At 61.4% G+C, this 24,178-nt stretch overlaps 1 protein-coding gene across 1 annotated transcript in view; it reads right to left on the minus strand.

Annotated features, from left to right (window-relative positions):
• Positions 1-21,259, minus strand: part of SLC7A5 (solute carrier family 7 member 5) — a 33,020-nt gene extending 11,761 nt beyond the window's left edge. Inside the window, 4 exon segments of the mRNA XM_032613472.1 lie at positions 6,801-6,926; positions 20,711-21,095; positions 21,097-21,195; positions 21,197-21,259. Of these exon segments, the coding sequence (XP_032469363.1) occupies positions 6,801-6,926; positions 20,711-21,095; positions 21,097-21,195; positions 21,197-21,244 (658 nt within the window). The 5' untranslated portion in view covers positions 21,245-21,259.
• Between the last annotated feature and the right edge of the window lie 2,919 nt (positions 21,260-24,178).

Genomic DNA, 24,178 nt, shown 5'->3' on the forward strand with positions numbered 1-24,178 from the left:
TCCTGCTGGGAGCTCTCTTGGTTATCCGGGGCCTCTTTCCCTGTCTACAAAGCACCCGAACGCCCTGGAGGAAAGTGGGCATCCAGGTGCACAGAGGCCAGCACACCCCCTGCTTCTCTCCTGGCACGGTGGTGTGGGGGGGAGGGGGTTGACGGGGAGCTCCGCCAGGAATGTGGCTGCTTTGGGCTCCCATCCACCACTGCAAGTCCCTCTGTGCTGCCCCCTCCCTGTCACCTCCCTCCTGCCGACAGCCAGCGCCCGATTGGGTGCACACGTGGGCCCCCTCGGCAGAACTCCTGGGTCTGTCCAGCCTCCGCCTGAGCTGGAGGGCCGCCTGGATCAGACCCGCAGCCGGGCTGGGTACCCGACCAAACACTGGCCGAGCTCTGCCCTCCTCTCCACGGGCACCTTGGAATGGGCGCCGGGCCTGCTGGCTCTGCACGGCACTTGGCCCCGGGACCCCCAGGACAGGCACGGCTTGGGGGAGCCCGCCCGGGGACAGTGGCTCCGCCTGCCCGCGCCACCCGGGCGTCCTGTTGGGGCTGGAGCCCTCACAGCAGCTGGGCTTGCAGAGGTCTGGAGAGCTGGGGGGGCGTGCGCGGCACCTGCCTGGTAGTCTCCAGAGCAGTAAAAGAAGGGAGGCAGCCACACCCCATGGAATGATGTGTGTCCGCAGCCGCTCGGTGCCTGGCGGCCACCAAAGGAGACACAAGAAAACCCCCTGGGAGGGCAGATCAGGGCAGATCTCAGACCCCGCACGGTGGTCTCAGCCACCCACCGGCCCCAGCAACCAGGGGACATGCGGTGATGGGAGACACTTGGGATTGTCACGGCTGGGGGCGTCATCCAGTGGGTGGAGTCTGGGTGATGCAAATACCCGGCAACACACGAGACGGTCAACACAGCGAACAGTGCCGGGTGGGATCCCGCTATAGACGGTGCTGGCAGGTGCGTGGCTCATGTCCTCGGCCGTCCCCCCAGTGGACCCCAAACCGGGATGCCATCCTTGTTAAAAACACAGAGCTCCAGATGCCGGCCAGACACGGGATGGATGACCTCGTTAACACCCCCACCCGCGCCCATGACCGCCGAGCTCCCCACTCCAGCTCTGTCCTCATGGGGCCCCCAGGCCCACAGAAGGCAGGCAGGCAGAAAAGTCATCACGATGGACAGATGGGGGAGCGCAGGCCCTCCCGCAGGGGCCGGGGGTGTGGGTCCCCTGGGCCACCCCGTCTCTGGGGCTTCTCGGCAGGCCTCAAAGCCGCCTCTAACTCGCTGCTCACCCAGAAGGTGGTGCCACCTGGGGTGGGTCCCGCCCCGCCCCGCCCCGCCCCGCCCCCAGGCTCACCCGAGGTGCAGGCACAGGCAGGCCCCGAGGCCGCTTCATAGGGTCTGCCCATCTCAGAGGGCCGCGGGAAGGTGAAAGCTAGCGCAGAGCCACATCCTGGGCTCTCTGGCAGCCTCGGGAACCAGGCTGACTGGGGTGGGAGTGTTCACAAGGCCCCAGGAGCCGATTTCAGGGAAAGCAGCCCAGACCCCTGCGTCATGCAGACAGAGCCATGGCAACCCTCGACCCGGGGGCGCAGGGCACCCCACTCTCAGGAGCTGTGCGCGTGGGGACGGGACCAGGAGCCCCGGGGGATGTGCCAGCCCCTCTGAATCAGAGGACAAGGGCTCTTCATGGTGTCTGCGTCCCCCCAAGATCCTGCCGGGCTTACGTCACACTCACCAAGGCTTGGCCTGGGCCCGGGCATGGGAACCCACAGTCTCTCAATGCCCAGCCTGGAGATGGCAGCTGGGGGCAAGCTGGAAAAATGCCAGAGCCTCAGGGTGACCAGGCCGCGCCCTGCCCAGTGCTCTCCCTCCTGCCTCTGCCCACGGGTACTCCTCCCAGGACGCTGACTGTGAGAAAGTCATTCCCCAAACCAGGGTGGGCGGGTGTCCACTGTGCAGGAACCTTCCACCTGGTCCCTCCTGAACCCTCTGGGGTTCCACATAATGGTCGTGTATGTGGTAGAGCGCACTGCACAGGTTACCCCCAAAGTTCATGTCCCCCCGGAACCTCAGAAGGCGACCTGCTCTAGAAAAGGATCTTTGCAGATGGAATCAACGCAAGGATCTCAACGTTGAGACCGTGGACGAGGGTGGGCCCTAATTCCCCGAGAGCGTCCTTATAAGACACAGAAACACGGGGGCCACGTGAGGACAGAGGCAGAGTGATACAGCCACGAGCCCGGGAACCACTGGAGCCAGAAGAGGCAAGCACGCTCCTCCCTCCAGGTTCCAGACGGAGCCTGGCCTGGTTTTGGACTGCCAGCCCCAAGACTGTGAGGGGGTAACTGCTGTCGTTTTAAGGCCCTGGTCTGTGTCCTGTGCTGTCCCTGCCCCACAACACCCCCATTTCCGCTGTGCCTTCACAGGCAAGGTCAGCACATGCCACAGCCGGGGCCTTGGATCCCGCCTCACCATCACGGGCCAAGCGAGCAGGTGCTTGGCCGTGGGACTGAGCCCCATCTGAGAGTCAGCTCTGTAGGACCCCTGCCCTTAGTGGGTCTCCTGCTCTACCCAGAAACCAGGCACCCTTGGGAGGCTGCATCCCACAGCTGGCTTGCCGCGGGCCCCTCTTTCCCGTCTCCACACCCCGGGCTGAGCGCACGGTGTCTGGTGCCTATTCTCCGCTCTGCCTCGGGGCGGGGGTGGTGACGGTGCCCATTCACCGTGGCCAACGTCTGTCTCCGGTGTCGTCCGTCTTTTAAACTCCTGGAGGAGCTGCCCCGGGGCCTCAGGATCAGCTTCAAGCCTCAAAGGACCCTCTCTGCACTGCACAGGCTGCAGAGACCCCTGGGCACAAAGTGTGCCCAGCACAGGGCTGTGTGGCTGCCGCCCCGTCCTGCTGCGGCCGCATCCAAGCAGCTGACCACCCAGGGCATGGGTGAGCAAGGTCGGCAGGGAGAGAGCCAACTTCCAGGCCTTTGGTCTCATCCCCGAGGGCAGCACAAGCAAAGCATGTGACTTCCCATCTGTGATGACTCTGGATGCGGAATCTGCAGAGCCACGCAGGCTGATCGAAAGGTCTCAATTAAAAACAATCAAAGAGCACCCGGAGGGCTTCCCTGGTGGCGCAGCGGTTGACAGTCCGCCTGCCGATGCAGGGGACGCGGGTTCGTGCCCCGGTCCGGGAAGATCCCACATGCCGCGGAGCGGCTGGGCCCGTGAGCCATGGCCGCTGAGCCTGCGCGTCCGGAGCCTATGCTCCACAACGGGAGAGGTCACAACAGTGAGAGGCCCGCGTACCGCAAAAAAAAAAAAAAAGAGCGTCCAGAGGAAAGAGCCACCCGCGTCCAAGCCCTCCCGCGGTGGCTGAGGGGTGCCCATGTCTGCCACGTGACCTGCTGCTCTGGGCATTGGGCGAGGAGCAGACTGGCCCGCCCTCCCCCTCGGCCCCGCCCCTGTCTCCTGGGGCACAGGTGACCGTGGGGGGAACTGAACCCCAGCCACGTGGCCCCCGTTACAGCACCCTGCGGTCCCAGCATGACCCTGAGCCCCTCTGAGACGGCCTCCATCACAGGGCCCCTAAGTCCTGCACTAGGGGAGGCCGAGCCCGGGAGCCCCCGAAATGTCTCCCCTCCCTGTGAGGACAACAGCCGGGCTCACAGGCCGCCCGAGCTGCCTGCCCACAACCTGAAGACAGTTTCAGGCGGCACCAAGGCCTGGGGCCACTGTGGCTACTGTGGCCACTTCACACGTGAGGACACCGAGGCTCTAGCAAGCGAAGGCCCTGCTGAGACCCAGACCCTCCCAGGACGAGGGTCTCCTCCCTGCCCCCCAGTGCTCTGGCCACTGGCTGGGCTGCCCAGGGCCTTCCCCACCAGCTCCGGACACCACCCTGGGACAGGACGCAGGGTGGGCCGTCCCTCGAGGGAGCTCTCGTCCCCGCACACAGTGCCCATCGTCACAGGCCTTGTGGGGTCACGACTGGACCCCGACCCTGCTACAAGCCGGGCAGGGTCGGGCCACCACTGCTCTATGGCCTGGGGGCCCACTAACCTAAGAACTAAAACACACACTGTCAAGTGACTGCCAGCCGAGTCCCAGCCCTGCGGGCACGATGGCCTTCACAGCTCCATCGGGGCCTCCCCACTGCCAGGATCCCCTTCGGCCCAGGTGGACCCCTGCCACCCCTGCCCTAGGTCACTCCATGGCAGTGCCCGGACACACATGATCAGCACAGGGGCCAGGAGCCTCCACGCCCAGCTCTCCTGGACACGGGGGCCTACGTCTCAGCGCCAGGTGATCTCGCAGGAACTGCCATGGAGGCCAGGGGCCAGGGCCGGGCCTGTCGGTTCCCCCTCCCGTGAGCTCCCCCAGGGGGCACCCTTAACCTGCAGGCTGACACCAGCTGCTCCAACTGCTCCAGGAGATGCCGGGGGCCCGCCCACCAGAGGACACAGCCGAGCAAAACCACAACGGTCCCATTGCGTGTCCTCTAGGAGGGGCTGGGGCTCAAGGGACGAGCCTTCCCCACTCCCACCCTCCAGTCTCAGAATGGCCTGGCCTTGGGCCGTGGGCCTGCTGGGTGTTGTAGGTAAAGGGCCGACAGGGAGAAGTCAAAGCGGGCACGGAGTGCCCTCGGCCCACCGCTGTCACTCAGCCCTGGTCCTCGGGGCGCCCCCTCCACACCACGTGCCTGGCCTGCTTCTCTCTGCGGCCGCCCCTGGCCAAGCCTCCGCCACCCACACTTCATGGCCACCGGGCTCTGAAATGCCGGCCTGATTTCAGTGCCCCCCTCCTGAGAAGGCTGGGGGGAATCCAGAGGCCTCGCGTGGTGCCAGGCCCCGCATGCGTGCCTCCCCCGGCCTCCGGGCCACCTGAGCCCCTCCCGGGCCCTGCAGAGCCAGCCCCGGCCACACCAACTCTGAGCCTTCATCCAGCCGTCCCTCTGGCCCTCAGAAGGGCCTTCCTGATCGGGGCCGAGCCCTGCCTGCCCGTCTGCGAGTCTCCTGTGCACATGTTTGATGTCCGCACACCAGACACAGCGCGAGCCCCGGATGGCAGGGCCGAGTCCTCAACTGGGTCTCAGCACAGAGCCACACCCGGGGCCTCAGAAACTTCTGGTGAGGGAGGACAGGAAGGCGGGCAGGACTGCGACGAGGACGAGGCCTGGAACAGAGGCCTGGAACCTGGACCTGCCAGGCTCCACGCCCCAGCCCCTTCTGCAGCCCCCAGGCCCCCCTCTGGGCACCAGGCAGGCCAGGCGGGGCCAGGCACTGGTAAAGGGCAGAGACGGCACGTGGGCGGGTCTGCGAGATGCGGGTCATGTCCTCCAGATGCACCGTGGCTCACAGCCAATCTGGGCACCATCACGCTGAGCCCCTGCCCGAGGGGCCCTGGCCCTTCCGCCAACATTCAGCATGGGATCCTTGGGGCAGCCGCCCAAGGGGTAAGTCAGGCGACTCTCGTGGGGAAAGGGTTGTTTTCACAAAGTGTCCTCTACAAGGGAGGGCATCCATCTGGGAGGGAAACCAGCGGACAGGAATTTTGCAGACACTGCACTGCCTCCCAGGTTCAGAAAGGAATGGCTTCGGGGGGAGGACGTTTTCGATGGCAGTAGAATTATAAACACGTTATGTATTCAAGCTGAACAAAGGCGCTTTGCTATCCCTGCTGAAATTTGTTTTTACAAAACTCCGGCCCCCCTACATTCTTCATCAGCCTGTATCTAATCACACCAGCCAAGCAAAACCTTCACCAGCAAGTCCTCTTCAAATGACACTGAACGTGCTCCCCAGCTAGACCGTCTGGTGGGCGCAGGATGGATTTTTCCTCCTACCCACTGGTTTCCACCCATAAGCTCTGAGTGGCAGGGAGTCCCTCAGCTCCCTTAGTGCCCCCGTCAGCACTCCTGGTACCTGGAACCCAGCCCGGCCGGGGTCCTCCAGACAAAGTCTTGTCTTTAGGAAGATGCTGGAACCTGAGATCCCAGGAAGCCAGGGGACACAGAGGCTGCTCTCCCCGCTCCCCGACACACGGGGCTACGGGGGTGGGGGCGGTGCTGCTCTGTGTCGTCACGGTGACCTCAGCCCCTACGAGACCACAGATCTGTGGCAGCCACGCACAAGGCTGGCGTGGGCCTGCCATCCAGCCATCCTGGAGAAGCCAGTACCTCCGTTCACCAAGAGACACCCTCGAGAATGTTCCCGACAGCATCCCTCTCAGTAGCCAGAAACGGGGAGACTCCACCTGCCCACAGCATAAACTTCGCGGCCCATTCACAAGAACGCGGCCCAGCGGGAAGACACACTGCCACCAAACGCCACTGCATCGGCGCCCATCGTGGGAGGGGTCGGCATGGCGGGCAGCCATCCACAGGGCACGGGGACCCTGCTGGGGGCTGGGGGCACGTTCCCGTGTGGAAGATCCAGCGGCACCGGCAATAGCGCCTCTCGGCCGTGCTGCTAATGCAGGAGGCGCGTCGCCAAGCTCTCCCCACGAACCACCGCCCACCCCGGTCACCACCAGGCCCACCCTGTGTGGGCAGGACAGCGGCCTCTGCGTGGCGGACCTGTTTCTCCTGCTGCTCTGGGACGGACGACCCACCAGGTGACGTGCAGCCCACCTAACTCAGTGTCAGTGCTTCTCCCGGGACCGCGTGACGCGCCGACTCCAGTGACACCCGTTAGCTAAGGCGGTGGATTTGGGGCCGGGCGCTCAGAGACGGGGCCCCTCCCCCTCCCCCCACATGCCCCCAGGCTCAGCAGGGCCTCACAGGACAGCTGGGAGACCCCAGGGGCTGCACTCACCCTTCCCGATCTGGATGAAGCCGAGCAGGATGATCAAGGCCAGCGCCAGGAGTTTGGCCGCGGCGAAGGCGTCCTGGACGCGGGTGGCGGCCTTCACGCTGTAACAGTTGACGGCCGTGAGCAGTACTGTGGAGACAGGGGCAGCGAGTGAGTCCCGCGGAAACGCGGGCAGAGGGGCCGGTGGGGAGAACCCCAGCCCTGAGGTCACAGGCTGAGAGACAGCTGTGAGCCCAGGTGCCCCCCAGGCTGCCAAAAAGGTCTTTTTGTCCTAATGAATGAATTTCAACACGTCACCGCCACCTGAGTCCCTCCTGCAGGAGCCCTCGAGGAGAGCGCTGTGCTCAGAGCAGGCTGAACGCCCACACTGCCATCTCGGGGCGGGGGGGGGGGGCGGGGTGCTCAGTCACCTTTCTGCTCCCACCTGACACTTCAGCACAAGTGTCAGGCTCTCCCACAGGCACCCAAACTTCTCAAGGTGGGAACCCTCTCTTCAGAGGGTCCTCGTAGGATCCCACAGGGGCACAAGGGGTGCGGCATCAGCCTGACAAGTCCCGGTGGGGGGGGGGGGGGGTCCACGGGGGCTGAAGGAGATGCACAGCCCAGGCTCCCAGTGGTGAGAATAGCAAACGAGCACGAACTCTGCGGCTGGTGTCACAGCAGATACTAAAGACCCAGACTCCATGCCAGTCACCACCACGGGGAGGGAGAGGAGACACGGGGGGCGGGCAGCTAAGCCAGGCTCCCCAAATGTGCCGACACACGCAGGCCCCACCTGGGACCCCAGGGTGACCCTCCAAGTGCTGAGCAGAGGTGGAGGCAGCGCTCAGTCTTCAGGGACCTCGCCAGCAGCCCCTCTGCAAACTCACCACAGAACAAAATTAGATGAAAACAAAGGCAACAAACCAACACTCAACACCCGTGCCTTCCTACTCGGTGGTTCCTACCTGTCGGCCGAGTCGCACGTGGAAACACGCACGCCATGAGGCCAGCGCTCCAGTGCCCACGCCACTGCTGACGCCAGCTACCCAGGGAGATGGCTGGGGCGCAAATGGGGCCTTTTATTCTCGGCAGGCTGGCGGTCAAACATTAACCAGCACAGCCTGGACCCAAGGGAAGGGCGTCTGTCCACCATGCCCCGCACACACCGGCTTTTCCCAAGGGCTGCGGTGGGTGAGAAAGTCTGGACCGGGCTTCCCTGGGCGGGCAGATGCCATGTGGCTTCTTCCCCCAGCTAAATCAATTACGTTTACTTTTACAACGTGAGGGAAAGGCCACAACGAAATAAATCCACGCTGTTTAACTAGATGAGACCTGACAGTTCAGGTGTGAGAAAAACAGGAAATGGCCCCCTGAGCTCTGGTTAGGACCGGGGGCCCACACTGCACCCCACCCACGCTTAGTGCTTCCAGAAATTAACTGATACCCAAATACCGCCTGCTGTGTCACTTTCTCTTTGCCGCCCTAAGCCTGGCCGATGCAGTGGCTGACCACGACTGTTTGCTACGCCCTCAGGAAGTTCAGGCTGAAAACTTTCAAAACCAGTTGCTTTTGGCTGCTACCCCTAAACTGAAACCCTCAGATGTTCCCAGACCAGATATGAAGGCAAAGAGCTGTCACAAATGGACCTGGAGTGGCCCTCACTCGTGGGGACCCGGGCCGAGTCTGCACCTGTCAGAGGCTCGTGGTAAAATGAGCTGCCTCAGGGTGGTGGCGCTTACACGAGGCTGTGAGAACGGGGGGACAAAGTATCCATGTCACAGCACTGAAGCCATCTCCGGCAGCAGGAGCTGAGCCCGGGCTCAGATGAGGGGGCCGACGTGTGCAAGGGACAAACAGGACCAGTGACCTCCGCCGTGTGGCTCTGGGGTGGACACACTCTCAGTTCGGGCCCTCGGGACCAAGGCAGAGACAGCTGTCCCGTATTAAGTACATCAGCACTGCCATTCCCAGCACAGAAGAGGAAACAGAGGCTCAGAGAGGACCCCTGTACACGGTGCTAGGGGCAGACCCAGATCTCTGAGGCCCGACTGATCTCCCACCGCCAGGTCGGGGGCGGGGGCGGGGGCGGAGGTTGAACAGCAGAATTACCTTCTCCTGGGCATCCAGGCTGGTGCGACCTGCCACGTGGCTGGGACCCAGGGTGAGGGGGCCTTGGAGGGCAACCCAGGTTCTTTCCCATCACTGGCCCCAGGGAGCCTGTGCACAGTAAGGCGGGGAGGGGGCTCTTCCAGGACAGTCGCACGTTATGGGGAATGTGGCAGCCCTGAGGCCTTCCCTTCCGGACGCGCCAAGAGGCTGACAGATTGCATCACACTCCTCCATTCACGCCAGGCAGGAAGCGGGGAGAGCCGTGGCCAAGCCACACACGGGGAGGTGGCTCTTCCCGCCGCCAGCCCTGCCCGGCTGCCCTCACTGTTACCGCTGCACGACTCACCTGGTTTGACTCACCCCATTTGGGGTGTGCACCCCAAGGGGAGCAGGGGCACCTCTCCCCACCTCACAGATAAGGACCTGGAAGATCCAGGAAGGGGGTGTGGCTGGCCCAGAGCCCCAGCCCCAGGGCCATCCCCCTGCGGTGGTCACTGGGGGCGGGACAGACCGAGGCCCAGGGCCCCTCCTCTACCGACGCAAGGCCTCCCCTTCAGGATCACAGGGTGCCACCCTGCCTGTGCAGAGCGGAGCCCACCCGGCAGGTGTCCAGAGCCCCTGTGGACAGAGGGTATTGTTTCCTTGAGCTCAGCTCCGTGTCAGAGTGGACAGGCAAGGCCGGGCTGGCCGTCTGCAGGTAGGGAGGGGAATGGGCTGGATCCCAGAACAAAGTGGACTTGTAATATTCATTTCCTTTATAGAAAGAAGAACTCAGACATATGATGAAACTTTAGTGTCCACTGACTTCAGCTGATGAGTAAACAAAACACTTTATTATCCTCCCTAGTGTCCTTTCTAAAAACTCTGAAATGAAACAGAATCTAAAGTAAATCAGAGGGATTCACTAGGACCCGTGTCTCTTAGCCTTAAGGAAAGCAGCGCTGGGAGGCTGTCTGGGAGGCTGGATTTGCCTCTCGGCTACACTGGTTTTAGGCCCCGTCACCTGGACAAGGTGCCTGACTCTTCAGAGCCTCAGCTTCCACACCCGCAGGATGGAGGGGGGTGACAGGGACACGAGAGGCTCCGGGTGTCACACAGGGTCTGCTGCCGCCACTACCACTACTCCCGGCAGTACCCCCACCTGCGCTGCGTGGCAGGGGGATGACAGTCTACCCCAGCGCACCCGCGGGCGGGCTGCTGGGTGAGGCCAGCACACTGGCGGGAGGGCACCCCGGCTGGCAGCCGGCCCCCTCGGGGTTCCCCGTGCCAGCACCCCCAGATAAGCACCCCGCAACAGCTGGGGCCGGGGAGATAGAGCCCAGCGGCCCTCCGGAGAGAAGCGGCAGTGGGGCTGCGTGCAGAAGGCGGGAGCAGGCGGGGCCTGGCGGCTGGTGCCACGGGCCAAGCGGGAAGCCCGCCCTTCAGGGCTGTGCCTGTCCTGCCCTCATCCCGCCGTGACACAGTCACCTAGCTGGCCTGCAGGGGCACCCCAGCTCAACCTCGCAAATGAGCCGGGGTCCCCGGGGCTGTGCTGGAGGGCCCGCCACCCTCTGCAAAGTCACCGTTCCTCTGCCAACGGACCCACGAACTCGCACTCACATCCTGGCCCACCGCTCCCCACCCCAGGGGCTCCACCCATACCCCATCCTCGTGCCCGAGACAGCAGGAAGCGCTGCCCAGTGGGGGAGGGAGAACCCCTTGGCTGGCCTCCTGGGCTGCTCTCACCCCATGGCCCTGGGGACAGCTGGTCACACTTAGAGCCGGGCCATGAGCGCCAACTCCAGCTGCGGCCTGGCGGACCAGGTGGCTTGAGTTCAGAGTCCTGTCTGCAGACCGCAAGGGCCACACGTGCCCAGGGGGCCACCCGGGCCGAGGACAGGGGCTGGCCCACGGGCTCGGGGATGCACGGCAGCCCCCCCATCTGTTAATTTCTCAGGACCCCCCTTGGGTAGCGCCTCCGGGACCCTCCCAGACCCTGAGCACAGGGTGGCCGGCGAGGAGCTGCCACTGCTCCGCCCACCAGCGTACAAATGGGAACGGGTGCCACCAGTCTCTGGGAGGGCGGCTTATCTGAGCAGGTTCCCAAAGGCTCCTGCCCAGCCTCGCCTGACGTGACCTCTCACCCCGGCCTGACCGGTTATCTCACTCTCCAGGCCCCAGGGTTCCACCTCCTGGTGATAACTCTTCACACATAGGCTGCTGTCAGCTGTCAGCCACTGAGGGCCAGCCTCCCAGCCCCCTGGTACATGCTGCACAGGCCGCAGCCGACTGGCTGTCTCACTCCCAAGGGAGAGCTTGAAATGCATTTTAAACACCAAACAAACACAATTACAAAAAACACACCCAAATCTTCGTTCCCCGAACCCGCACCCCTGCAGTGGAAGCGCGGAGTCTTAACCACTGGACCACCAGGAAAGTCCCTCTGCTCAATATTCTGTTAACAACCTAATGGGAAAAGAATTTGAAAATGAATAGATATGTGTATATGTATATGTATAACCGAATCACTTTGCTGTGCACCTGACACTAACACAACGTTGTTAATCAACTATACTCGAAAATAAAATTAAAAAATTTTAAGTTAAAAAAAAACAAAGAAACCACACACCCAAATCCATTTCCCTCTCTGACAGAGGGTGACACCCTGATGGGATTTATCAGGCCCAGTGACCAGGGCTGCCCCTGGATTTCGTGTACGCCAGTAACAAAATCTTCAACAAACCCGGCAACGAGGGCCAAGTATGAGCACCTGCTGCGTGCTCTCCATCGTTCAGCGTCCTCGGCACTGCCGGGGGTCCCCTCACCCTCACCCCCTCTGCTGACTCGAGGACAAACACACCAGACAACGGCATGACTGACGCCAAGAGAACCATCTGAAAGCAAAGCACCTGGGGACTGGCTGGCCGCCCACTCATGAGAACACCCGTCTACTGTCCCCACGTCTCTGATGGGGCCGCAGCCGTGGACCCTCCCTCGTCCCCGGCCCAGTGTCTGTAGGGACCGTCCCCCTCCAGGATGGAAAGGGGAGTGCAGGTATCACTTGGGTTTCATGCAGGGTCCACAGGTCAGAGCTCCAGAGCCTAGAACCTCACTACCAAGTGAGTCCTACGAAGCCGCCAGTGGCGTCCTCAAATGAGTCTCTGAAAAAGGTGCTTTCTGTACGTGGCTTCACGACGCTTAAGAAAAAGGGCCAATACTTGAGGCAAAGCCAGTCTGAGGCCCAGCGGTAACTGCCACCCCACACAGGTGGGAGGGGCCGAGCCGCCAGCCAGAGGAGCCCCGTTTTACCCGCAGCTCTGCCGGCAGGCCCCCGGCGGCCCCCGAGGCAGGAGCGGAAGTGGCTGGCAGGCGGGGCATGCTGTAGGAAGCCGGGCCAGCCTGGTCTCTTGGGGCAGCAGCTGTCACGGGGCCGGAGAGCAGCAGAAGCTGAGTACTGTGACTGAGGCCGGGCGAGCCCTGGGCCCAGGCAGCCGGCCCACCTGCCGTCCGGAGCCTCTACCCGCCGAACAGCAGCACCCGCGGGGCCCCTGGACCCGGAGCCCCGGCTGCAGGTGGGCCGAGGCTCCTCGACTGTGGCCAGGGAAACCCTGGGCTTGAGTGACCCAGGCGTCTGGGAGAGTGGCCAGCAGCTGGGGTGACCACCGACAAAGCGTCCAGTCGCTCTGGCGTTCTTGTCCTGCCTTTACTCTACTGTCCAAAACCGCCCAGCACACGGGGACCCAGGGCCTCCACTCTGGTCCTGGACACCCAGTTATCCACTGGGCTTGGCGAGAGCCCCCTCCACCCCAGGCCCGGCCCCCACGATGGCCTGTGCCTCCACAACCCAGCACCTTCCCCTCCTGCCCTAACTCTGCTGCCTCCTAATAACAGATAGGTCTCCCCCCAACCCTGGAGCATATCAGAATCCCTGAGGACCTCGTAAAACAGGTCCCCGCAACCCAGAGCGTCTGACTGGGCAGGCCCGAGAACCTGCATTTCTCACAGTTCAGGGAGAACCAGTGGGTGACTTCACGACGTGTAATTCACCTTTACTGGCTCTAAGAGAGTGCACGCACAGGACCCAGCTGTACCCCAAACACCTGAGAAGGCCGACCTCGCTTCCAGGCGTGCTCAAATACAGAGCCCGCTCAGGGTGACAGTCCGGCTCCTGACCCACCCAGGACCCCACCACCGGCCACTCCAGATCGGAACCTCCGGAGAGTCTGGAAAACTGAAAGAAAATGAAGGAATTCTCAGGGGCAGGGGCTGCTCAGGTGGGACCAAGGGCTCCAACTCCAGTGTCTGATCTCCGCCAAGAGAGGCAGCGGCCACAGGAGCCAAAGGACGCGACACCTCAGTCCAGTTGGGACGATGCCCCTCCAACACCCCCACCCTTGTCGAGCCACTGATTTCCTGCAAAAAGAATTGCTAACAGGCCGAGTCACATTTTCAAATGCGACCAGCCCTGGAACGTGTTTCACGTTTTCCATTTTTAACTGGGGCTGGGTGATGCCTGGCCACAGAGCTCCCCTTGCTTGGTGGTGGGGGTCTCAGCGCGCATCAGGAACAGGGCTGACACTTCATTTCAAAACACACCAGGACTTCCCTGGAGGAGCAGTGGTTGGGAGTCTGCCTGCCAAGGCAGGGGACACGGGTTTGATCCCTAGTCTGGGAAGATCCCACATGCCGTGGAGCAGCTAAGCCCGTGTACCACAACTACTGAGGCTGCGCTCTAGAGCCCGCGAGCCACAACTACTGAGCCCACGTGCCACAATTTCTGAAGCCCGCGCACCTGGAGCCCGTGCTCCACAACGAGGGAAGCCACCGCAATGAGAAGCTCGTGTACCGCAACGAAGACCCAAACACAGCCCAAAACAAAAATAGATAAATTAAAAAAATAATAATAAACAAAACATACCAGAAAAAGGCAGATTCAGTTCACTCTGAGATCTGCTGACACCCGAGCCCTGAAGTTAACAGAAACCCCTCAAGTCTCACTTTTTTTGGTTCTTCTGAAGCAGAGCCCTGCAGAATACAGAGGTTCCCAAAGGTCCCCCCGCCTCCAACCCCAGCCTCAAGGACAGCCAGGCCCTTAGGAGGGAGCCCCCCTCCAAGTTGGCCCTGATTTCTAACATGCTGTGTGACCTTGGGCAGGTTACTCAGTGGGTCTGAGCCTCTGTTTCCTCATCAGCTAAATAGGAATACTGCTGCTGGCCCCACGGGTGCGTTTTAACATGCAGACACGCCGACTGGCACGCCTGCTGAGTAAAGACGTGCTGAGGACGGCTGAGGCTGTGTGTACAGGGGAGTCCGTGGTTAGTCTCCATCCCTGGCTCGCACCTCTGTGGTCTGGAATCCCCCCCCCCCCCACCCAAACCTGCTGCAGCCCCTGAGGGTGAGAGGACACTACAGCATCCACACAGCCCCCTCATTTGCTAGTTGGGGGTCAGTGGAGCTCAGAGAGGTTGTCCGACGTGCTGGAAGTCACACAGCAGTCGCCAGGGGAGTGGGGTGAGGACGCCCAGGCCTCCTAAGTCCCACTCCCATGTTCTGGCCACTAGACTGGGGTCTTCAACCCCAGCTGCCCGTGACAGGCTCCCCACCCCGCTCCCCCAGCACACACTATGCACTATTACAGACCTGGCTCTGCCTGGGAGGGCCTGGGCATCAGTCCTCCGACCATATGGTCCAAGGTGCAGCCAGGGAAGAGACCCACCAACCAGAGCAAGTCCCACAGGGCCCCACCCACCACGAACACACATCTACTGACACCCGTGGAGGGGAGGGGACGGCTGCGTGGGGGGCACAGAAGCAGGCTGTCGCGGTTGGGGGGCAGGGGGCGCCTGGCAGGCTGACTTCAGAACCCTACGACCCTGGACAACAGCCCGGGCTGAGAGTCCCTCCCCATACAGCGAGAGGGCAATCCCTGGTCACCTGGGAGGAGGCCAGACGTGGACCCTCGACGACCCTCTGTGCCTCAGCAGGTGAGCTGACCCCCCAACCCCCCGACCCAGGAATAAGTGCTCATAACCGGACTCTGGTGACCTTCCCTCCCCACCCAGACCCCCGAACCCGGCCCCTCAGCCCGAGCTGTCAGCCCCTCCTGGAACAGGCCGCCTGGGGGCAACTTCTCTCCCCACGCCCCTCCCAGACACACGCACCCCAGCCCCGCCTTGTCCTTTCCCTCAGCTCTGCAGGGGTCTGACACCACAGCTGGTAACACGTGGTTGCTGCTGTGTGGGGTGCCCAGCCAGGGCCCCTCCACCTGCCGCTGTGCCAGACACACCTGCTCTGTCGTGCTGCGTTCCTCGACAGTCCCTCCAACAGCAGACCCTTGCCGTGACGGGCCGGCCAATCACACGCCCCCTGCGGGCAGAACGCGATCACCCCACCGCGCCCCAGGCTCTGGAACACAGGCCCCGCGAGGCCCGGCACCCAGGCCCCGGGTCACGCAGCCGGAGAGCCAGAGCCAGGGCCCTCGCGGGCCTGCCAGCTGACTCAGGCTGACAGGGTGCCCTAGAAAGGGACCAGCTGAGGACACAGCCCTGCAGCCAGCGTCCATGCCGAGGGCTGAATCTTGTACCGGCCTTGGACAGCTCACGTGGACAGGGACAAAGCGCTAGGGGGCCACGGGGTTACGGTGGGCCATGGGCCCACGTCTCTGGGCAGGGGCCTCGGTTCTGTACTGGCTACACTCGGGGCGACTCACAGACGATCAGGCTGCCAGCCAGCAGCCAAGGTCAGGGTGACGCAGAGGGCAGATTGGGTTCCCTGCAGCAGGCTGGAGGCTTCACAGGGCAGGCGCATCCCACTGGGGGAGGGTGGCGCAGCCCGGAGGACGCCCCTGCCTGAAGGCAGGTCTGGACACACAGGCAAGGGTGTGTGTCCTCCGGCTGCCCCGCCAACCCACACTCCCAAGCAAGAATGCAGGATCCTGCCAGGACTAAGGAAAGAGCTGGGTGGGGAACTCCTGCCAGGATGTACAGGGGACCCCAACCATCGAGCCAAGAAGCTGCTGGACTGGGCAGTGGTCCTGCCGGGGGGAGAGGACAGGACAAGGCCCGTTGGTGGGGACAGGCGTGCTCTGGGCAGCTCCCCCAGCCAGTAATCCAGACAAGGGCCCAGGAAGGTTACCCTGACTGACTGGGGGTGTGGAATCACGTGCCCCCCGGTCCCCGGCACCTGCTGTGAGTCACCGGAGGGGACAGGAACTGGAGGCCAGCGTGAGCATGGGACAGGGCCCGTGGCCACTGGGTAGATGGAACCCATGGGGCAGCTGTCAGCCACCCTGCCCTGGAAGCTTGTCTGCAAAGTTCTGAGAGGAAGATGGAGGTTTTTCTACATGGTTTCCTATAAGGGGTCCGACTCCCCACAGTGCGGGGGCAGTGCTTCCCGGAGAGCCCAGGACACACACACACACCTCAGATCCACTAGTGTGTACTCCTGACGACCTGGCGCCTGGACATGGCGACCGACACTGTCCCGGACGCCTGATACCCCCAGCACAGACACGGCCCTGTCCCCACGCCGGATGACAGAGGCGGCTCCGGAGGGGAAGGGCACCACAGCCCCGGCTCCCGCCCACCGCGCCGCAGTCTCCCTGGCTGTAAAGTGGGGGTGATGACACTGATTTCAAAGGCTGGGCCGTTTATGCCGTGACGGGGGCACCGCTCTTGGGGGGCGGGGGGAGGCTCCCAACCCGGACGGGGCCCCGGGGCTCTGGGAAGCTCTCACCGCGAGTCTGGGGTGAACGAGCAGGGTGGACACCTCTGAGCAGGGTCTGCACATTCCATGGGATCATCAAAGGGGTCCGTGACCCAGAGGAAAAGGGTCAGAAACGCCCTCCCTCAGTCATGCGCTCTGTGAAGTACCCGCCACACCCCGTGACTCGAGCCGGAGCGCTTTCAAGTCTGGCCCAGGAAGTCGGATTTCAGGGCTAATTACCATGCTATCGTCTACACTCAGCTCACAGCTCGCGATTCTGGGGTTGCCAGCTCCTTGGAAACACCCAGAAGCCTCTGCTTCACGTGGCGAGGGGTTCAGGCCGGGCGGCTGGCAGGCGTCCAGACACCCTGAGCCGGCCTCGGGCTGTGCGCCGACCTCGCTGTGACAGGCCTGGTTTGAGGCCCGGGGACACAGCGGTGGACACGCCAGGAAGCCTGGGGGAGAGGGTGTGCTGCCACCCCCCTACCCCCTTCGGCTCATGACCCCAACGACCAACTTAGCCTGGAGCCAGCTGGCCACGGCTCACCCCCAGCCACCAAACCCCTGCCTCATCTGCACCCTCCCCTGCGGGGGACAGCTGTGCCCCAGCCCTGGGCAGGCCCCTCCCCCCAACCCCCGGCAGGGCTGCGGTGCCGCCTGTGCGATGGGCAGCTCAGCTCGGCTCCTGACAGGGAGACGCTGGCCTCCGTCTTCCTCTCCAACGCTCTCCTTCCTTCTTTCCGCTAATAGAGGGGAGGAGAGCAGTTTGCAGGGCGGCTCAAGAGGTCAAGGGCGAACGCCAGAAGGAGGGCACTGCTGAGAACAATCACAGGCACCGTGTGACCAGGGTCCCCGGGTGCCATGCTCGTTAGACACGCAGTGGCCGAGGCTCCTCACAAACACCCACCACGAACCCCCATGTCACAGATGCGGAAACGGAGGCTAGGAGGTCCCGCGAATTTCTCAGATCATAACCCGGGTCTGTCCACGTGCAGAACGCAGACTCTTTACCTGACACCAGTGGAAAATATCTCAGGTCACAGGTCCCTAGAGGAACAACAGCTGAGGACCCCCTGCCCCCACTCCACGCAGGTTTGCCCGAGTAAGGGTGACAGTGGCGGCGGGGGGCGGGGGCAGCTCACTCTAGGGGAGCCTTGGCAACCCGGTCTGTCCCCTGTGAGAAGGCAGGAAAGAAGTGCTTTCCAGGCCACACCAAGGGCCACCAAGCTGGAAGGGGATGCAGAGTCCCCCTCTTGGCCACCAGCAGACCTGCCAGGCTCTACAAGATGGATGGATGATGTACATGACAACTAGGGGGTCTGAGTGGCCGTCCTCCCCAGTGGGAGAGGGAGCAGGGCGGGCGACCGGGTCTGCAGCCGCTTCCCTGACACCTACGTGTCCTGGGCAGGAGTGACCACAACTCAGACAGGGCCCCATCCAGCAGAGGGAGATGGGAGCCTGTTCAGACGCCTTCTCTCAGGAGCTTCTCCATGAGATAAAGGACTCAAGTTAGGTCGCAGCTGTTTCTGAACCACAATGGCTCCCAGGTACCTGCCCCGGGCAGCTCCTCTCTGTGTATGCCTCGTCCAGCCTCTCCAGATCCCACTGGACCCATCACAGAGAGAGGCGGCCAGGAAGGCTAGAGAAATTGCAGACGAAAACCCCGCCAGGCGAGAACCTCACCTCTCCCGAGTGACTTCTGTCGCAAAGATAAAACCCAGTGTCACCTGAATCTCAAAGCAACGCTACCAAGTTTTCGCTAAGTGATAAATAACCCGTGCAAACCAAACTCCCGGGGGGCCATCGGCAAAGAGTTACGGAGCTCGTGTCCCTCTCTCACCTTCGTGACTCGTTAAAAACATGGAAACACCAGGGCCACACCATGAGAGGGCCCCATTTCGTCAGACCTACCAGAAAAGGGGCTCGTCCCCTCCCCCCGTTTACACTGTCTGTGGGATCATTCTAAGCACCAAAGCCAAACTGAGTCACAACGAGCAGAAAGGAGCTGTCCTGGGGCGAGACCGGGGGCAGGAACAGTCAACTAGCAAAGCCGAGGAGAGCGTGGCTCCCGGACCCCGGATACACTGTTCAAAGATCAGGCCCCGGGGCCGTTTATGAAGCACCGGCACGGGCTGCTGGGCCAGGGGTGCACGTGCCCCCTGCGGGGAGGGGCTCAGGAAGCATGCGATGCAGAGGGCCCTTTCTCCTCTCGAGGAGAAGTTCCAGAACCCAGCCTGTGTGCAATAATCGAACAACACTCAAAAACTTTCTGTGGCTTTTTGCTGCCTTCTCAGACACCCCGAAGAGCAGGCCCCCTCCCTGCATGGCCATAACCTTTCTCTGTGCCCGTGAGAGCAGCCCGGGCCAGCGGCTCCGAGTTCCGCCAGCCTCGCACAGGCCCACGTCCCCCTCTAGACACAGCAGGCTCTAGACTAGCGCTCACTCCTGCAGACAACGTATCCCTTTTTGTTACTGAAGACCTCCTTTCCATCAGAAAAAGCAACAAACACCCTAGCTCACACCCAAAGGGGTGCTGTTCACAAGACCCTCCACGCTGGTGACTGGAGTCTTGGTGAGGGTGTACCGCCACAGCCCCTTCAGAATCCACCCCGAGCCTTTACCTGCTTAAACCTAAAAGTTTAAGAAAGTAAGGGATCCATTTTCCAAGACTAGAAAGTGGGCCCTTTAAAGGCAGTATCACGTCATTACGTCCTGGGCCGAAACATTAAATAAGACCTAACAATGATGAAAATCGCACAATTAAAATTCTTTAATTGGGGCTTTTCCTTACTCAGCCCAAAGCACCGTCTGAGAAGCCCACCAGAAGCCACAGGTTCCCCCGTCCTCAGGCAGATCGACTGTTGCTGTGACTATTCCTAGATTTGGACCAAAAGTTTTTATAAGCCGAGATCCTCATCGCTGAGACTCCCCCAAAAGGCAAAACGCTCCCCCACCCCCCCCACAGCGTAGTTGCTCTGTCAGAGTGTCAGGTCTCCTGGGGTCACCACTTCCCAGAACGTGCCTCAGAGTTCTGAAAGCCCCTCAACACTACCACCACCCCGCAGTGAGCTTATGCGGGAAGCTGGTCCCCAGGCTCAGAATCCCAACAGCATCGGCATGTACTGCTAGTCAGAAGCGGCTCCAAGGGATGGCACAGTCCCCTGAGTCTTGGGGCTCGGACAGAAACCACAAACCAGCCCTGTTAGCTCTGCACTTCTGTGTACCGTCAAGGTGCAGACAGAGCCTCAAATCAGGTGGCAGCTCTGAAAGCAGGACACTTCCGTCTTGCAAGCCTCCTTAGACGTTCGCCAAGGGGTAGGCGGAAAACTGCAGCAGCCACAAAGCAAAGAAAATTGCGTGGCTTTTGGTACAAGTGAATTTTATTTTTTCCTGAAATCCCACCAGAAAACAGCCCACCAACGTACCAGGACCTCCTCCACCAACATACTGGGGCCTTATCCACCAACATTTGGACTGTACCCAATGGCTGTATTTCAGCACAGCTTGGGACCCCAAAGCCACCCCGCACACATTTAAGTTTCAGCCAAGCACCTCTCTTTTACGACTCACTAGGCAACCTTCAGGGGACTCAACACTGCTGCCTACACGAGCAACTCATTCACTGCCCACACAGAATCTTATTACTATTTGGTTTTGTATGAGTCAGCCCTTCCTGATTAGCTGGTTTGAATGAGGTGTGGGTTTTTTTTTTTTGGTATTTTTCTTTTTAAACTACGATTTCTCTCTTGAAAAAGGGAGTTTCATTTGGGAACTCAAGCAGACAGGTAGTTGGCTTTTCAAGCACTCCACGTGGGTGCCTTGCAAGAAAGTAAGGATATTGCTTCACCTCCAAGAGCTCTGTATGGACTAAGTGGAAAGGTTAGTTCCGGCTTGAGGCTCAGGGCGGAGACCCTGCTTGCTGTCTGCAGAATTCCCAAGGCGGTGAGGAAACGAATGAATGAAACGCACGTGGGTTCTGGGGCTAGTGTCCTCAGTCTAAAACTGCGGGGTCGGCCCGGGGCCGCGGAATGTGGGCATGGTCCAGGAGTGCGGGAAGGGGCCGGGACGCGGGCGCGCGGCGGCCTCAGCTCGGCGCCCCCCACCCGCCAGCCCGCCGGGGTCCCGGGGCCGATACTCACGCACGCAGAGGCAGGCCACGAGCTTGGCGGCCTCCTCGGGCACCGGGCAGGTGGGGAAGAGCGGCTTGAGCAAGTACGTGGCGAAGACGAGCGCCACGATGTACTGCGAGGAGGGCCGGATGATGAGCAGCTCGATCCAGAGCTTGAGAAAGGCGGGCAGCGAGCCGTAGACCTCGAGCATGTAGGCGTAGTCGCCGCCCGACTTGGTGATGGTGGTGCCGAGCTCTGCGTAGCAAAGCGCGCCCACGATGGAGAACACGCCGCACACGGCCCAAACCACCAGCGCCAGCCCCGGCGAGCCCGCCTCCTTGAGCACGCCGGTGGGTGTCACGAAGATGCCCGAGCCGATGATGGTGCCCACGATGATGGCCACGCCATTGAGCAGGCGTGATGTTGCGCTTCAGGGTCACACCCTTGCCCTCCGCGCAATCCGCGCGCTGCGCCGCCAGCATCCGCTCCCGCGCCTGCCGCTCCTCCTCCTCGGCCGCCGCGGGGGGCCGCAGCCGCGCGCCGCTTCGGGCCCGAGCCCGCCATGCTGCCGGGCCGGCCGCGTAGGACAGGGCCGGACAGGGCCGGACAGGGCCGGACACGGCGCGCTCGCCTCCCAACGGAGAGAACCCGCTTTGCCGGCGTGGCCGCTACGTTAACCGGCTCCGCGCTGCGCCTTTTATACGCCGCCGCCGGCCCCGCCCTCCAAGCCCCGCCCCCTGCACGCGCCGCCCGCCCTGCCCTGCCCGCCGCCGTTTACTCGCCTGGCTGGGGTTCGGTCCCCGCCTCTGTTGAGAGGCACCGGCCGGCCCCGCCCCGCGCACGTGGAGCTCGCGGTGTCCCGCGGAGCATGGCTGGCGGTCCGGGTCCCACGTGGTTCCGGGGGATCCCAGCTCCGCCCCGCGCACGTGGAACGCTGGGCTCCTTGCCCTCCTAGCTAGCTCTCTCGTCGCCCTCGCCCCCCCTCCCGCGGTGGCCCCGAGCGCGCACTGGGACCCCGCTGCTCGTGTGGGAGCGGGCGGTGCAGCAGGGCCGACCTGGGGTCACAGCAAAAGGATGGATGGTATTTGGGGCGCCTTTGGGGCTCAAAGAAGGCATGCTTGCTTCGCTGGCGGGCGCCCAGCCCCGAGGTGGGTAGGCGCCCTCATGGTCTGCTCACCCTGGGGACTTGAGAAGTATTAAGATGATCAGAACCACCTCTCCTGCGGGGAGCTAGAGGGCCTGAGGTCCTGAATCCCAGGCTTCATGAGTGCGATCTCAGAGAAGAGGGAAGCGCTGAGGCCACATCTGAACTCATTCCTGGGCTCAGAAATTCTCATTTTATCCCAAGGGGAACCTCCTTGCCAAAGAGCAGCGTTCAGGGGCTCACAGATTTGAGAGGCAGCGACACAGACTCTGGGAAACCAGGAATCTGCAGAAGCTCAATTAAATTGACAAAATGGGGGCTCCCTGAAGGAGCACCGTGAGAACTCCCTCCCCCCAAATCTACCTGGAAAATCCAAAGGCAGGCTGCAGGGTGAAGGGGCTTTAGACTTAAAGAACTCCAGAGGCTCCTGGATAGGAGGGGGCGGCCAGGTAACTAGGGGTCAGAATGGGGAATGCAGGAATGACCAGTCACCCCAGGCCTGGAAGCAGGAAAGAATCAGAAATACTACCTGATGGGCTTCCCTGGTGGCGCAGTGGTTGAGAGTCCACCCTGCCGATGCAGGGGACACGGGTTCAGTGCCCCGGTCCGGGAAGATCCCACATGCCGCGGAGCGGCTGGGCCCGTGAGCCCATGGCCGCTGAGCCTGCGCGTCCGGATCCTGTGCTCCGCAACGGGAGAGGCCACAGCAGTGAGAGGCCCGCGTACCGCAAAAAAACAAAAAACAAAAAGTAATACTACCTGATTGACATGTACACAGGGAAAGAATCTAGAATCCCATCGCAGGTGAGTTTAGCCAAGGCGTGTCATTTGGACCTTCCACATCCCCCCCAATCAACCCCCCCTTAAGAGGCCAGCCCTTCATCTGCAGTGTTCCGACCAAATGAAATCTTGGCGGCTGGAAGGTCACACAAATATTAACTTTCAAAATGTCTAAGTTGGTGGCTTAGGGGGAATCAGAAATCACCTCTCCGCTCTTTTTCTTCCCACCGTCCTTTCCAAGGGTGCTGCTGGGCAGAGACCAGATGACCAAGGGCTGAGCAAACTTCCTGAGCCTTTATCAGGTGCTGTGCTGAGCCCTCGGCGTGCAAAGCCTTATCAAATAGAGGAGGTGCCGTTGCACGAGGAAACTGAGGCTTAGCAGAGCAATGGAACTTGTCTGACCAGTACCCTGAACCTCCATGGTGTACTTCCGGTCGTTCTGCCACCCCTCTTCTTGTGGTTTATTTACCACTAAATACATCTTAGGATGTATTTTGCTTTCACGAGGATGGCAGTTATCTGGCAATGCTCTAAGGAGAGGTCCCAAGCACCTCCACCCTGTATTCCCACAGCTGACACCTGCAGGTGCTGGCCACTGCACCGGGCTCCAGGCAAGTGACAGTGAGTACCTCCTCCAGACACAGAGAAGCAATCAATAATTGCACATGAGAGTGTAAAGCTAACAACCGTGATAAGCCAAGGGCCCTAAGGGGCCAGAGAGCCGGTCGGAAGGAACCAGGACACTCCAGTCCAGCTTTCCTAGAGTGAGAATTGACAAGGGAGGCGGGAGGAGCGGAACATGCACGTGGACTGTTGGTGCCTCCCATGGGGGCTCCTGGGAAGCTGCAGGAGACTTAATAGCTGGAAGGTGACAACACCGCAGGAGTGTCTCCACCATCCCACAGGACACACACCACCACTGTCAGTTTCTGCTTGGTTTTCATATGATACCGTACTAGATTTCCAAGGGCAAACTTGCTTTGAAATATATGTGTGTATATATATATATATATATATATATATATATATGCATACTTATACATGTGTGTATATGTACACGTATGTGTGTATCTCAGAATTCCCTGATGCAAGTTAAACAGAGCGGTAAAACGCCTTACTGGAAATCTCTCTAAAATCTTAGCTAAGAGCACCATCTAGTGGTGGAATGACAAAGGAGCTTTTTGTCCGAGGCAGGTTCAATCCGCTCACTTTGCCTTACTCTTTGCAGAGCTAACCCGTAATTTCTTAAAAGTTGTGTCATTTACGACCACTTTGCGGAAGCCTCTTCCTCCTGTTTGGAGGCTCAGCGGCTCTGGTTCCGATCTTGAGAGAGAGAAGCCCGTCACAGGAAGACAGGCTGGGTGTTGGGCCAATGTAGGAGCTGCCTTGAAGCTTTTCCTGCACGTTCTCTGAACTCTGTTCTGTTACCTCCAAACCTTCAGTGATTTTTTCGGATTCTTGATGGAAAAACGTGGGCTGCAGAAAACGGGTAGGGGGTTGGGGAAATGGGTGAAGGTGGACAAAAGGTACAAACTCCCAGATATAAGGTGAGTAAGACCTGCGGGGTCCAATGT

This window comes from Phocoena sinus, chromosome 19 (assembly GCF_008692025.1).
Source record: "Phocoena sinus isolate mPhoSin1 chromosome 19, mPhoSin1.pri, whole genome shotgun sequence".
Classification (NCBI taxonomy): domain Eukaryota; kingdom Metazoa; phylum Chordata; class Mammalia; order Artiodactyla; family Phocoenidae; genus Phocoena; species Phocoena sinus.